The sequence below is a fragment of the Panthera leo genome, chromosome E2, assembly GCF_018350215.1.
Source record: "Panthera leo isolate Ple1 chromosome E2, P.leo_Ple1_pat1.1, whole genome shotgun sequence".
Classification (NCBI taxonomy): domain Eukaryota; kingdom Metazoa; phylum Chordata; class Mammalia; order Carnivora; family Felidae; genus Panthera; species Panthera leo.
The window spans coordinates 8,683,616-8,696,514 of NC_056693.1; the positions used below are offsets into that span (position 1 = coordinate 8,683,616).

Consider the following 12,899-nt stretch of genomic DNA (forward strand, 5'->3'; position numbering starts at 1 on the left):
CAGTCATTTGAGCAGCCGACTCTTGATTTTGGCTCAGCTCATGATCTCATGGTTTGTGGGTTTGAGCCTTGCGTTGGGCTCCACACTAACCTGCTTGAGACTCTCTCTCCCTCTGCCCCCTCCCCACTCATGCTTTCTCTCTCTCTAAAATAAAACAAAACAAATAAAATATATTTTCTGTTTATTATTGCTTTATAGAAATCCAGGGTTTTTAGTTATTTTTCCAATGTTTATTTTTAAGATAAACTTTTTTTTTTTTTAAGTAAGCTCTATGCCCAATATAGGGGCTCAGATTCACAACCCAGAGATCAAGATTGCATGCTTTACTGGCTGAGCCAGCCAGGTACCCCTAAGATAAACTTTCATTAACGTATCCCAAGTCAGGGGCGCCTGGGTGGCCCAGTCGGTAGGTGTCCGACTTTAGCTCAGGTCATGATCTCACAGTTTGTGAATTTGAGCCCCGCATCAGGCTCTGTGCTGACAGAGTCTGAAGCCTGCTTTGGATTCTGTGTCTCCCTCTGTCTCTGCTTCTCTCCCACTTGTGCTCTCTCTCTCTCAAAAATAAATAAACATTTAAAAAATTTTTTTAAAAAGTATCTCAAGTATGTCCAAATCGTTATTATAGTTATCACATAGTTATAACTTATCACAATGTAAGCACACTATCCTGGCTTTTGACACCATGAATTTGTTTTGCCTCTTCTTGAACTTCATATAAGTGGAATTATGTACTGTGTTCTTTTCTGGGCCTTGCTTCTTTCATTCAAAGTAATATTCTTTTTTTATGTTTATTCATTTTTGAAAGACAGAGAGAGACAGAGCACAAGCAGGGGTGGGGCAGAGAGAGAGGGGGACACAGAATTTGAAGCAGCTCCGGGCTCTGAGCTGTCAGCACAGAGCCCGACGCGGGGCTCAAACTCACGAACTGCGAGATCATGACCTGAGCTGAAGTCAGATGCTCAACCTACTGAGCCACCCAGGCGCCCCTCAAAGTAATATTTCTGAGATTCATGCAGGTTGTTATGCATATCAGCAGTTCACTCTTTTTATTATTGTATACCCGTTATATGAATATACTATTACTTATCCATTCTACTGTTGAAAGAGATTTGGGTTGTTTCCAGGTTTTGGCAGTTATGAATAGTACAACTATTAGCATTCTTGAACATGATTTTTGGTGTACTCATGTACACATTTGTTAGATGGTCACTTTGGAATGGATTGTAAAATGTGAAAATAAAGTATGTAGGTACATTCAGCTAGTTTAGTTTTTTTTTTTAATGTTTATTTATTTTGAGGGAGGAGGGTCAGAAAGAGAGAGAGAGATTGAGAATCCCAGGAAGGCCACATACCCAGGATGGAGCCAGACATGGGACTCTCTATCTCACGACCGTGAGATCATGACCTAGCTTAAATCAAGAGTCGGACACTCAACTTAGCCACCCAGGCACCCCTCAACTAGTTTTCTGAAGTAGTTGTACCAATCTCTGCTTCTACCAACTGTGTACGTGAGTTCCAAAAGTTTCCACACAAGCCATCATTTGGTTTAATCAGACTTTTTCATTTATACTAGCTCATCTAGTGGGTATGTAGTGATCTCATGTGATTTCCTCCCAACATTTTATTTTGTTTTATTTATTATTTATTTTTAAATGTTTTTATTTATTTTTGAGACAGAGACAGAGCATAAGCAGGGGAGGGGCAAAGAGAGAGAGGGAGACACAGAATCCGAAGCAGGCTCCAGGCTCCGAGCTGTCAGCACAGAGCCCAACGTGGGGCTCAAACTCATGGAGTGTGAGATCATGACCTGAGCTAAAGTCAGATGCTTAACCGACTGAGCCACCCAGGCACCCCCAACATTTTATTTTGAAAAAATATTTAGGCATACAGAAAAGTTGGAATATTTATACACTGACCATCCATATAACCATCAACCTCAGTTCTACAATTAACATTTTACTCTATGCAATTTATCACATATATATCCATCTATTCTTATTGTGGTTTTAGTTACATTTTCTTGTTGACCAGTGAAGTTGAGTAATGACCACCATTTCCTATGGCTATTGATTTGTATATATTACAAGCCTCTATTAGTAAGCTTATTCAAGCTTTCTTTTCCCTTCCCTCCACTTTTTAGCTTGTCCACTTTTTCTTATTTATAGATATTTCTTTCTTTTATAAATATCATTTGGGAAACAGGCCCTTTTGGGGTTATATATTTTGTTAGTTTCCTACTGTTACTCTAACAATAACTACAAACTTAGTGGTTTAAAACAACATGAATGTATTATCATACCATTCTAGAGGTTGGAAATCTGAAATCCATTTGGCTGGGCTAAAAGCAAGTGTCAGTGTTCCTGTGTTCCTTACATAGGATCTAGGGAAGAATCCATTTCCTAGAGTTTTCCAGCTAGCATTCCTTGAATCATGGCGCCTTCCTCCACGTTCAAGGTGCATTACTCCAACTTCTGCTCCTGCGATCCCATTTTCTTCTTGGATTCTGACTCTTCTACCTTCCTTTTCCCATATAAGGATCCTATAAATACATTGGGCCCATCATAGATAATCCAGCTAATCTCCTTTCAAGATCCATAACTTTACCATATTGAAAAGTCACTTTTTCCATATAAAGTAACATATTCATAGGTTCTAGGGATTAGGATGTGGATATCTTGGAGAAGGGCATTATTCTGTCTACCACGTATGTTGCAAACATCTTCCACTGCCTTAGGGCTTGTCTGTTTATTCAATTACTGTTGTTTCCATTGAAGTTTCTAGTTTTAATTTAATCCAATATGTCAAACTTTTCCTTTATGATTGGTGCTTTTTGTGTCCCATTTAAGAAATCTGTGCCTACACTCAAGTCATGCCAATACCCTCCTAGGTTTTTCCTCTGGGATGTTATTGTTTTATCGTTCACATTTAGAACTTCAATCTTCTCTGAATAGATTATTGTTTGATATGTGAAGTTGGGGAGGCCAGGGTTCACTTATTTCTGTGTAGATATCCAGTTCCTCTAACAACCAATGATTCATTGATAAGAATGCCCTTTCTCTACAGATTTGCAGTGCTGTCTTTATTGTAGATCAGGCACCTATATTTGTGTGAGTTTCTGAAATCTCCCAGTGGTATCCACAGAACTTCCTGTGGTAATGGAAATGTTTGATATCTGTCCTTCCAGTATGGTAGCCGTGTGGCTACTGAGCACTTGATACATGGCTAGTATGACTGAGGAACTAAATCGTTGATGTTACTTAATTTTAATTAAGCAGCCATATGTGGCTTGTAGGCACCATATTAAACAGTGCAGCACATTGATCCATGGATCTATTCATGCCATAGATCCCTGTGCCAATACCATACTCTCTTAATTACTGTAGCTTTATAATTAGTCTTTACATTTGCTTCTTCTCTATCAAGATTGTATTAATCATTCTAAGCCTTTTGCTTTCCATGTACACTTTATTTATTTATTTTAAAATGTTTGTTTATTGAGAGAGGAAGAGCGAGCATGAGTGGAGGAGGGGCAGAGAGAGAGAGGGAGAGAGAGAATCTGAAGCTGTCCGCACAGAGCCTGATGCGGGACTTGATCTCATGAAGCGTGAGATCATGACCGGAGCTGAAATTGAGAGTTGGTTGCTCAACTGACTGAGCCACCCAGGACCTCTTCCATGTACATTTTAGAATCAGCTTGTCAATTTCCCCAAAAAACCCTGGTGTGATTTCAATAAGAACTGCATTGAATTTATAGATCAATTGGGGATAATTGACATTGTTTTACTATTAAGACTTCTAGTTCACAAACATGCTATATCCCTTAATTTTATTTTCTCTCAATAATGTGTGTGTGTGTGTGTGTGTGTGTGTGTGTGTGTAAAGGTCTTGCCCATCTTTTGTTAAAATTATTGTTACGCATGTTATGTCTGTTGGCATTACTGTACATAGTATTGTTTTAAAATTATTATTTTCTAAAGGCAGGCATATCCTTGGTATGTTTTCAAGGGTGGAGAACTCCATGTTCTTATCCACATAAGGATAAGAGGGTTTGGAGGCCTCAGGGGTTCTTGTACAATTAGTCTTGTCTTTACTTAGCTCATATATCTAAAGTCTGTAGTTCTTGATGTCCTTAAGGTCAACAAGGAAGGAGGCCTCACCCCTGCAGAAGCAGGAACTAGAGTCCACCCTGGATAACAACTGTTAGTGAAAACATGGAGGCCCAAGATGAGAAATCCCAGACGTCTAGACCTTCGGACTCCAAATCCTTGACTATTACTTCCTCAACTCCCCAGCTATTAAAGTCTGAGTTGCCTACTGAGGAATTGATGGGGATGGGACAGAAGCTTGACACTCTGTCACCAAACATTTGGTCTGATGAAGATAGTGATGAAATATTGGAGACCACAGACAGTGATGAACTGAAGGATAAAGCCCCCCCTGATCGACCATACTGGGCCAATAAAATTGAGTACCTTCTGGCCCAGGTGGGCTTCTCTGTGGGGCTGAGCACCATCTGGCGCTTTCCTTACCTGTGTTTTCACAACGGAGGTGGTAAGCCTGGGGACCAGGAATCATGGACCCACAAGGGGGCGAGGAGCCAAAGGACTGTCCTTGCTACTCCGAGGTCTCTGAGATATGTGGGGGGGAGGGGGCGGGATTTGGGATCCTGACTAGGACAGGAGGCAGGTACCTGAACACCTAGGATGTTGGGTGGGTGGGAGCAGGGTAGCTGAACATTTAGGTTCATGAGGATGGTGGAGCTGGAGGCCTGGGTCCAGGGTGGGCTGGAACCTAAGCATCTGGGTCTTCCAGAAATTGGGAGAGAAGGGACACCTGGGACTATGAGGGATGTGGAAACAGTTGAGCCCTGATGCCTGTGGCCCTGAGGGAGGTCACGGGGGGCGGGAGGAATGTGTTTTCCTGGCCCCCAAAGAAGTCTAGGCACTGAAAACCCAGGTGGTTCTCAGAGCCCTCCTGACTCCCTTGCACAGGCAGTTTTCTCATCATCTACATCCTCATGCTGTTCTTGATCGGGGTTCCTCTTCTATTCCTGGAGATGGCAGCTGGTCAGAGAATGCGTCAGGGCAGCATTGGTGTATGGAAGGTCATCAGCCCCTGGATTGGTGGTGTGGGGTATACCAGCTTCATGGTGAGGAGTCCTGGGCTGCCCCGGCCTGCCCTTTACACCCCACTCGCACCCTGACCCTTGTCCTGGGATGGGTCCCATGACTTCACTTCCACAGGTCAAGTCTCTTCAGTTCCCAGTCCTCTGTCAGATCCCCTGCTTTCTGCTGGCCTACCTTTCTTCTCCTGTCTCCAGAATTCTCCTTGGTCCCTAGGTGTGCTGCATTGTGGGCTTGTACTACAGTGTGCTCATGGCCTGGAGTCTCTTCTATTTAGTTCAGTCTTTCCAGTCTCCACTGCCTTGGTCAGTGTGCCCCTTACTGAGGAACTCCAGTACTTATGGTGAGAAGAGAGGGAAGAAAAGGGCAATTGGGAGGGCTGAAAAAAGGATAGGGAAATGAAGAAGGAAGAAGATTGTTGAGAAAACTGGGATGAGCAGGAAGATGTTGAATGAGATTGGAAGGAGGAGGTGGAGGGGAATTGGAAGGGGGAGTCACGTGGTCTTGCAGCTTCCTCCATGCCCAGTTCACCTCAGATCCTGAATGTGTGCGGACAACATCCACTACGTACTTTTGGTACCGGAATGTATTGATGGCCACAGACAAAATCGAAATGGGTGGGCTACCAGTTAAGCATCTCAGTGTCTCTGTCTTTGTGACCTGGTTAATTATCTGCATCTCCATGATCAGAGGACCCAAGTCCTCTGGAAAGGTGAGCCACTCTCTAACTTACTAATCTGATGGACTCCTTTCTACCTGAGACCCCCTAATATTCTCCTAACCCGATGCCTGTAGGCCTCTACCTTCTAACACATACTAATATGACCTTTGACTCAGTAGCCTTTGATCCTACTTGTCCCAGTGTCTGTCTTTGCTGAACTCTGTTTCTGAATCATACTTCCCACTCAGATGCTGTATGTCTCAGTGATCCTTCCCTACTTCATCCTTTTCTGTCTCCTTATCCGGAGTCTCATGCTGGAGGGTGCAAAATTTGGTCTCGACAGTTTGTTGGCTGCCCAGGTGAGGTGTCCCCTGCCCTTGAATTCTCTTATGCACATGGGGGTGTCAGGGACAGGATGGTTGTCAGTCTGGTAGAGGTCCTCCTAGTTCCCTCCTTCACCCCCTCCTCATCTTCCATCAGATCACAGACCCCTCCTCACTTTATATCCCAGTTTGCATGGTACTTCTCCCCAGGTGCCAGCTCTGTACTCTGTGGAAGTGTGGCGCCGGACAGGGAACCAGATCTTTTTATCCATGGGCCACGGCTTTGGCAGCTTCATCGCAATCAGCTCATACATCCCTCGATCCAACAACTGTGTCATGGATGCCTTTGCTGTGGCTCTTCTCAACTTGGTTGCCTCACTGACCGCCATGGTGTTTGTATTTGCCACAATGGGCCACTTGGCCACAAAGAACAACAACAAATGTTACGTAAAGTGAGCCCAGTATTTCATATGCAGATCATCAAAAAGACCAAAGTCTTAGAAATAGCTCGTGGAATTCCAGCCTAGGCCCCCATCTAGGCTCAGTCAGTATGGGACCCTCAAATGGGAGCATCCTAAACTGTAGCAACACCTGAATCGCTCCAACTCTGTCTCTTTCGGGGCTGCCTTTCTAAACTAGTAAAGCCCTAAACTCAGAGGTTGTCAATGGTGTGTTCACCCCATTCTTAACTGGGGATTGCCTGGAAAATTAGGAGAATAGCTTTAGCTGAATCATTAGACAAGAGGCAAAAGAAAAAAAGAAAAAAAAAAAAAAAAGACCCACAGTACCACCAGAGCCCCCAGAGCCCATTCCTGATTTTCTTCTCCTATAAGATTCATTCTAAAAAATATCCATGAAACATTTATAAAACACCTCCTATCTGCCAACCCTGTGTTGAGTTCTGGAAACACAACCAATGGTGAGGCAGACCACCATCCCTGCCCTAAAGAAAACCACAGTCTTTTGAGGAAGCAGATACTAAAGATAATCACAAAGTAGATGATAACTGGTAGTAAGGGATGATGAAGAGACACAGAAGAGCAAACCACTAACTTCCTGGGGCAGTCAGAGAAGACTTTCCGGTGGAGGCAATCCCAAGCTGAGTCTGTCTCCTGACAAATAACCACCACTTAGCATGCTATCATAATGTTTCCCATTCTTAGACCTACATATAAAAACATATCATTAAAAAGATCGGATCACACCATACTACTTTTCTGCAGCTTGTTGACTTGCCCTTATGGAAGTAAATCTTGAATAGCTTTCCATGGCAGTAAACAGAGTTTGGGGGCTGAGTAAGGATGTGTAGGAACTTGCATATGGAGAATGGTATAGTGGTAGAATTTGGGTAGACTGAGTGGGATCAGAGTGGGTGGTGCTAGGCAGAGAGAACACCATGTGCCAGAGATACTGAGCAATGGGGAGCATGGCAAGTGGAAGCAGGCTTAATGGTTGAGTATGTCCAAAATAGAGAAGGTGAAGAGTTGTACATTAAGAGATTGGAGAGGCCAGCAGGTCAAGGAAGCTGAGAAGCTTTAACATCGTCCTGAAATTGTCTAGTAGGAGGTATAGGTCCTAAAGCCCTCCGTGACACTGTAGGAAAGACCCCTCCAGGTCTTAAGGCAGAAACTCTGTGGCCTCCCGCAGACACATTATGAAAGTAGGTGTCAGGCAGTGAGGGCCAGGACCCTGGAGACCCAGGTTTCAGTGCAGGCTGCACATTAAGCAGATCAAAAACTCCAGACTAGTGGTTTTCCTTCTTGTGTGAAAGATAAGAGAGAAGTTATCTTAAAGGGCCAAATGGTTTTATGTGATTCTACCCCTGTCCCCAGGAATGCCGAGACAGTGATGAATCTGATAGTTACCGGGGTGCTGCCTCCTGAGATCCAGCCCCCAGACAGTCTGTATTATGAGCCAAGCTCCATCTACCCCAAATGGTTCAAGAACCTTCCTGAACAAATGAAAAGCATGATCCTTCCCCATTTGTCCAATTGCAACTTATCTGAACAATTGAAGGAGGTAGGTAGGGGTTGGGGATGGGGTCCAAATGTTCCCTTCAAAGCCCCCAGCACACCAGAAACGTCAGCTCTCCTTAGGTGCCTCTAGAATTCAGAAAGGCAATTCTCGGCAGCATCCTGAACTGGATCACAGTATCCTTCTGTGATAATGCAGGTGTAGCCTCCAGAGCACCAAGCACTAGAGTTCATATAAGCCTGTTCACCCCATCCCCAAAGAGTTGCCAGACTAGCAGCTGTTGTTGGAGGAAGTCCTCATGCCTCAAGGCCAGAGGAGTTTAACAATGTCCATCGACAGTGCCACAGGTCGTTTCCTAGAGGAGGAGAGGAGAATGCAGTTAGGGTTCTACAGAATGAGCTCAGAGCCCTTACCATTCCTCCCTTCACTCACAGGTTATGGAGGGTCCTGGTGTGGCCTTTGTGGCAGTTACTGATACCATCTCTGTGTTTTCTGGATCCACTCTCTGGGCCATCGTCATCTTCGTGTTGCTGGCAAACCTGGGGCTGAGCACCATGATAGGGATCATGCAGGGCATTATTACCCCTCTCCAGGACACCTTCGCTTCCCTCAGGAAACAGACAAAACTGCTTACAGGTACTCAGACCTGTGACCCCACTCCCACCTATGGCCATTGTCTAGCTTAACCCCACTGGGACTCTTTTATAACCTAGTTTGAATTCTGACCCTGATACAAATCTGATGTTTTCCTTCAGTGGGCATCTGTGTGCTTATGTTCCTGGGCAGCCTCATTTTTGTGAGACCTTCTGGCAGCTACTATGTGAACCTGCTGGATGATTACTGGGCATCTCTGCCCCTCCTCCTCATTGTCATCTTGGAGAATGTGGCCATGGCCTGGATCTATGGAGCCAGGAGGTGATGTCCCAAGCCCAGGATCTCCAGCCATACACCCACACAGCTAGGGTCTCTAGGGAGTGTCGGCCCCTCTTGCTCTCACTGCCAGGTCTCTGATCCCAGGGCTTATGGAGAGCCCCCAGGAGGGTGGGAAGGAGGAAGGCCTGGGCTGATGCCTGGAGAAAATAGCTGTAAAATGGAAAAGCAGTGAACAGACTATATCAACTCCTAGCAGCTCCTGAGCCCTACTTTTAACCAGGGTAGTGTGGGCATACAGTCCCTCACTTCTCAAATGTGCTCTGGACCAATAGCATTGGCATCGCCTGAGAGTTTATTAAAATATAAAACCCTGGACTCTACCCCAGACCTTTGTATCTGAATTTTAACAAGAACCCCAAGTAAATTGTCTGCACATTAACATTTGAGAAGCATTGTGTAATCCAAATGTGGCAGCATTTCTAGGTGATAGTGGTTCTTGCCATCAGTTGCTGATTCATACACTCACTCTCAAATATTACCCAGAGTGTGCCCAAGGGGCAGGCAGGCCTTGTGATCCCTGGGGATACTGGGATAAATTAGACCGAGTTTCTGCTCTCAGAGTCCAAAGGAGATGAATGTAAGCAGATTTGGGGGCAGGGTAGTAAGCCTATGATAGAGGCAGCCGAGGGTACTCTGGGAACACAGATGGTTATGTAAAGAAGATTGAAGGGTCAGGCAAGGAGGGATGCTTGAACAGAATCGAGACAGATGAAGGGGAGTTTGTCAAGGGAAAGAAAAAAGGAGGGCGTTCTAGGCAAAAGGAACCCAACGTACATATATGTTGGGGTTAAGAAGGTGCACCAAAGAAAGCTGGATAAGTGGGCTTGAAGAAACTACATTAGGAACTCAGCCTTTATCCTGAGCGTGATGGAGGAGAGAAATGTTTTTGTTTTGTTTTTTGTTTTGTTTTGTTTTAATCCTGAGGCTGGGACAGAAATCAGACTGAAACGAGATGAATTAGAGGGAAGAAAACTGGTTGTGGAGGTGAACAGAAACGTTTAAGAAACGTGAAGCTCTGTCTCCCAGGCTGGGTTTGGATTGACCCCTCCACAAGGCTGGGAAAGGCCTGAACAGGCCCCTCCAAAGCCTCGTGGCCCTTCTTCCCAGGTTCCTTGCAGACCTGATTATCATGTTGGGCCGCCCCATCTCCCCCATCTTTCGTTGGCTGTGGTGCTTTCTGTCTCCATTTGTGCTGCTAGTCCTGTTTGTAAACACCCTGATTCATCTGTGTCTGAAGAACATCACCTACTTGGCCTGGGACTCAAGCATTGTGAGCCTCTCTCTCAGACCCCAGAACCCCTTAGGGAGCGGGTGAGGACTTTGTGATCTTCTCTGGCCTCTAAGACTCTGCCACCTTATTCTCGGGTTCCCTGGGGACCCAGTTATCTAGTCTCTTGTCTCGGTTCATGTCCCTACCCCCAACCTCTGTAGCCTTCCTCTTCAGAGAAACTGGGTATTCTAAATCTTCCCTTTCTCCACAGTCAAATGAGGTGATCCGAACTTACCCATCATGGGCGAAAGTCTTGCTCATCATCTCCATCGTCATTACCATCTTGCCTATCCCTGCCTACTTCCTGTACACACTCATTGATGTGGCTTTTTCAGTCTCCGTGATTCACAGTAAGGTCACAGTTATCTTCAAACCTGAAGCTAAAGGGAACTCGCTGAAGCCCCATCCACGGCTTCAGGTGATGCAAAGTCAAAAGGTTAATAAAATGGATAAATAACCAGGGAAAAACCTCTCTGCCATGTGAGTAATTCATCTTGGAAATAAAGACTTGGTTTATTTGGCAAAACATCACTTTTTTTTTTCAAAGTGGAACTCCCTGGCTGGCAACTTGACGTTAGAAAAGGTAAAAGTAGCAATTGCTAATGTAACTGGACTCAAAGATGTTTTGTTTTCCTGGACTGGGAAAGTTCTTCTGGCCAGATGGAGGTTAACACAGCAGTCATTCTCTGCATCTCCTACACTTGCCCTGACCAGACACATAATAATGGTGTTCTTTGACTTCCAGTATTTGGTTGATGGTGACGGCTGACCCCTACTTCTCCTAGGCTGCCTTCCTCTTGGAATTGGTGGTACCTGTCAGGTCTGATCCCTACGAAACTAAGGTAAAAATGGTGCTAGTACCCGTGAAACTTTGCTTTTGTCATGAAAAAAAAAAATGCCCAACTCCCACTCTTGCCTTCCATTGACTTTGTTCAATTCAAATGCTAGAATCCCAGGCCCTCTCTGCCTGGCCCTTCCTGTAAGGAAACAGATAAGAGACCATAGTCTCAGAAAGCGGTAGAGTTACCGATTATGGCAAAGTGGTTAACTATCTGCTAATTGGTGACTTCCTCCTGTCTCTCTTAAGCAGGAATAGCTGATCAATTTACCAAGTCTACCAAGGAGCTTAAACCTTTATCCAACATTATATATTTTTCCTAAGGTGGTCTAGGAGCCTGAAGGAAGGATATTTGCCAGAGAATGAGGGAGACAGTAGAGGTTAACTTCAGAGTTTGAAGACTCAAGGAGGACTTCATTGAAGGCAATATGACAACAAAATAAGACAAACAAGACACACCATAGATTAAGACACCTAAAGTGTAACATCAAGTATATTTCAACAATCCTCTTTATTTCTTTTAAATTTTTTTAAGTTTATTTGTTTGGGTGAGAGAGAGAGAGAGTGAGTATGCAGGGGAGAGAGAGGATCCCAAGCACTAACAGTGCAGAGCCTGAGGTGAGGCTCGAACTCATGAACTGTGAGATTATGACCTGAGCTGAAATCAAGAGTCAGATGCTTGACCGACTGAGGCACACAGGCACCCCAACAATCCTCTTTAAATGCATAGATGAGCTTAGAAGAAATTAAGGGAAATCTTTAAGAGGTTCAAAAATTAAACCTAAGCTTGGGGCGCCTGGGTGGCTCAGTCGGTTAAGCCTCCAACTTCGACTCAGGTCATGATCTCCTGGTTCATGGGTTCGAGCCCAGCATTGGGCTCTGTGCTGACAGCTCAGAGCCGGAGCCTGCTTCAGATTCTGTGACTCCCTCTCTCTCTGCCCCTCCCCTGCTCATGTTCTCTCTCCCTCTCTCTCAAAAAAAAAACATTAAAAAAAATTAAACCTAAGCTTGAATTCAGCAAGGGTTAAAGCTAGTAAATGCCAGTGTAGGATCTTAGAGATTTTGGGTTTAAAGTTTAGGTGAAGACTAAAGAAGAACTTGGGTTCATGAAAGAAAAGGAAATCCCCACACATAGAAAGCTATGAAAGGGTTAGATAGCAAGAAAATATGTATGTATTGGTTCTGTTTCTGATAGCAGGCAAATAATGTCTTTTTTTTTTTTTTTTTTTTTTTTTTTTTTTGAGAATTTGTAACCCAAAACCTTCTCTCACATGGAATTTTGGTTCAGATTCACACATGCATAGTCTGAAAAACCCAGTTGAGATTAATATAAAAGGTGCCGGTGGATAGCACCTTGCCTCCAGCACCTGTCATAAGTAAATATACATAATCTCTGGGGAAACACAACCTCTCCCAAGCCCCATAGCGTTTCATGAACATGAGGTCACAAAAAGAAATCACAAAATATGCAAGGAAAAAGGTACCCTAAGGGAAGATTAGAAGAAAAAAAAAGTAGCAGAATTAGACCTTCAAAAACCTAATGTACTGGAATTAACAGGTACGTAATATAAACTCAATATGCTTAGTATATTTAAAGACAAAAAGAGTTGAAATTAAAAAGATACAAAAGACTCAGAAATGATCAGGGTATTTGTAAAAGAACCAAAAAGAAGTGAAAAATCACAAAGATTAAAAACATCAATGGATGGGTTAAATAACCAATTAGAAAACTAGAAAGAGACATATGGAAATAAATTACCATCAATGTAGCACAGAG

The 12,899-nt window shown here is 44.0% G+C and overlaps 1 protein-coding gene across 4 annotated transcripts in view; it reads left to right on the forward strand.

Moving 5' to 3' along the window:
* The window catches only part of LOC122208364 (orphan sodium- and chloride-dependent neurotransmitter transporter NTT5-like), a 55,034-nt gene extending 44,023 nt beyond the window's left edge, over nt 1–11,011 (forward strand). For 2 of the 4 annotated variants that reach the window (XM_042919347.1, XM_042919346.1), the window contains exons 3-13: nt 4,135–4,551; nt 4,992–5,149; nt 5,340–5,466; nt 5,660–5,835; nt 6,033–6,143; nt 6,318–6,559; nt 7,940–8,126; nt 8,516–8,717; nt 8,837–8,996; nt 10,122–10,284; nt 10,496–11,011. In XM_042919347.1, coding sequence (XP_042775281.1) covers nt 4,212–4,551; nt 4,992–5,149; nt 5,340–5,466; nt 5,660–5,835; nt 6,033–6,143; nt 6,318–6,559; nt 7,940–8,126; nt 8,516–8,717; nt 8,837–8,996; nt 10,122–10,284; nt 10,496–10,741 — 2,112 coding nt within the window. In that variant the 5' untranslated portion in view covers nt 4,135–4,211 and the 3' untranslated portion in view covers nt 10,742–11,011. Of the gene's footprint in view, nt 1–4,117; nt 4,552–4,991; nt 5,150–5,339; nt 5,467–5,659; nt 5,836–6,032; nt 6,144–6,317; nt 6,560–7,939; nt 8,127–8,515; nt 8,718–8,836; nt 8,997–10,121; nt 10,285–10,495 lie in introns of all 4 variants that reach the window. The other 2 variants (XM_042919345.1, XM_042919348.1) reach the window with 2 other exon arrangements.
* Nucleotides 11,012–12,899: the final 1,888 nt, after the last annotated feature.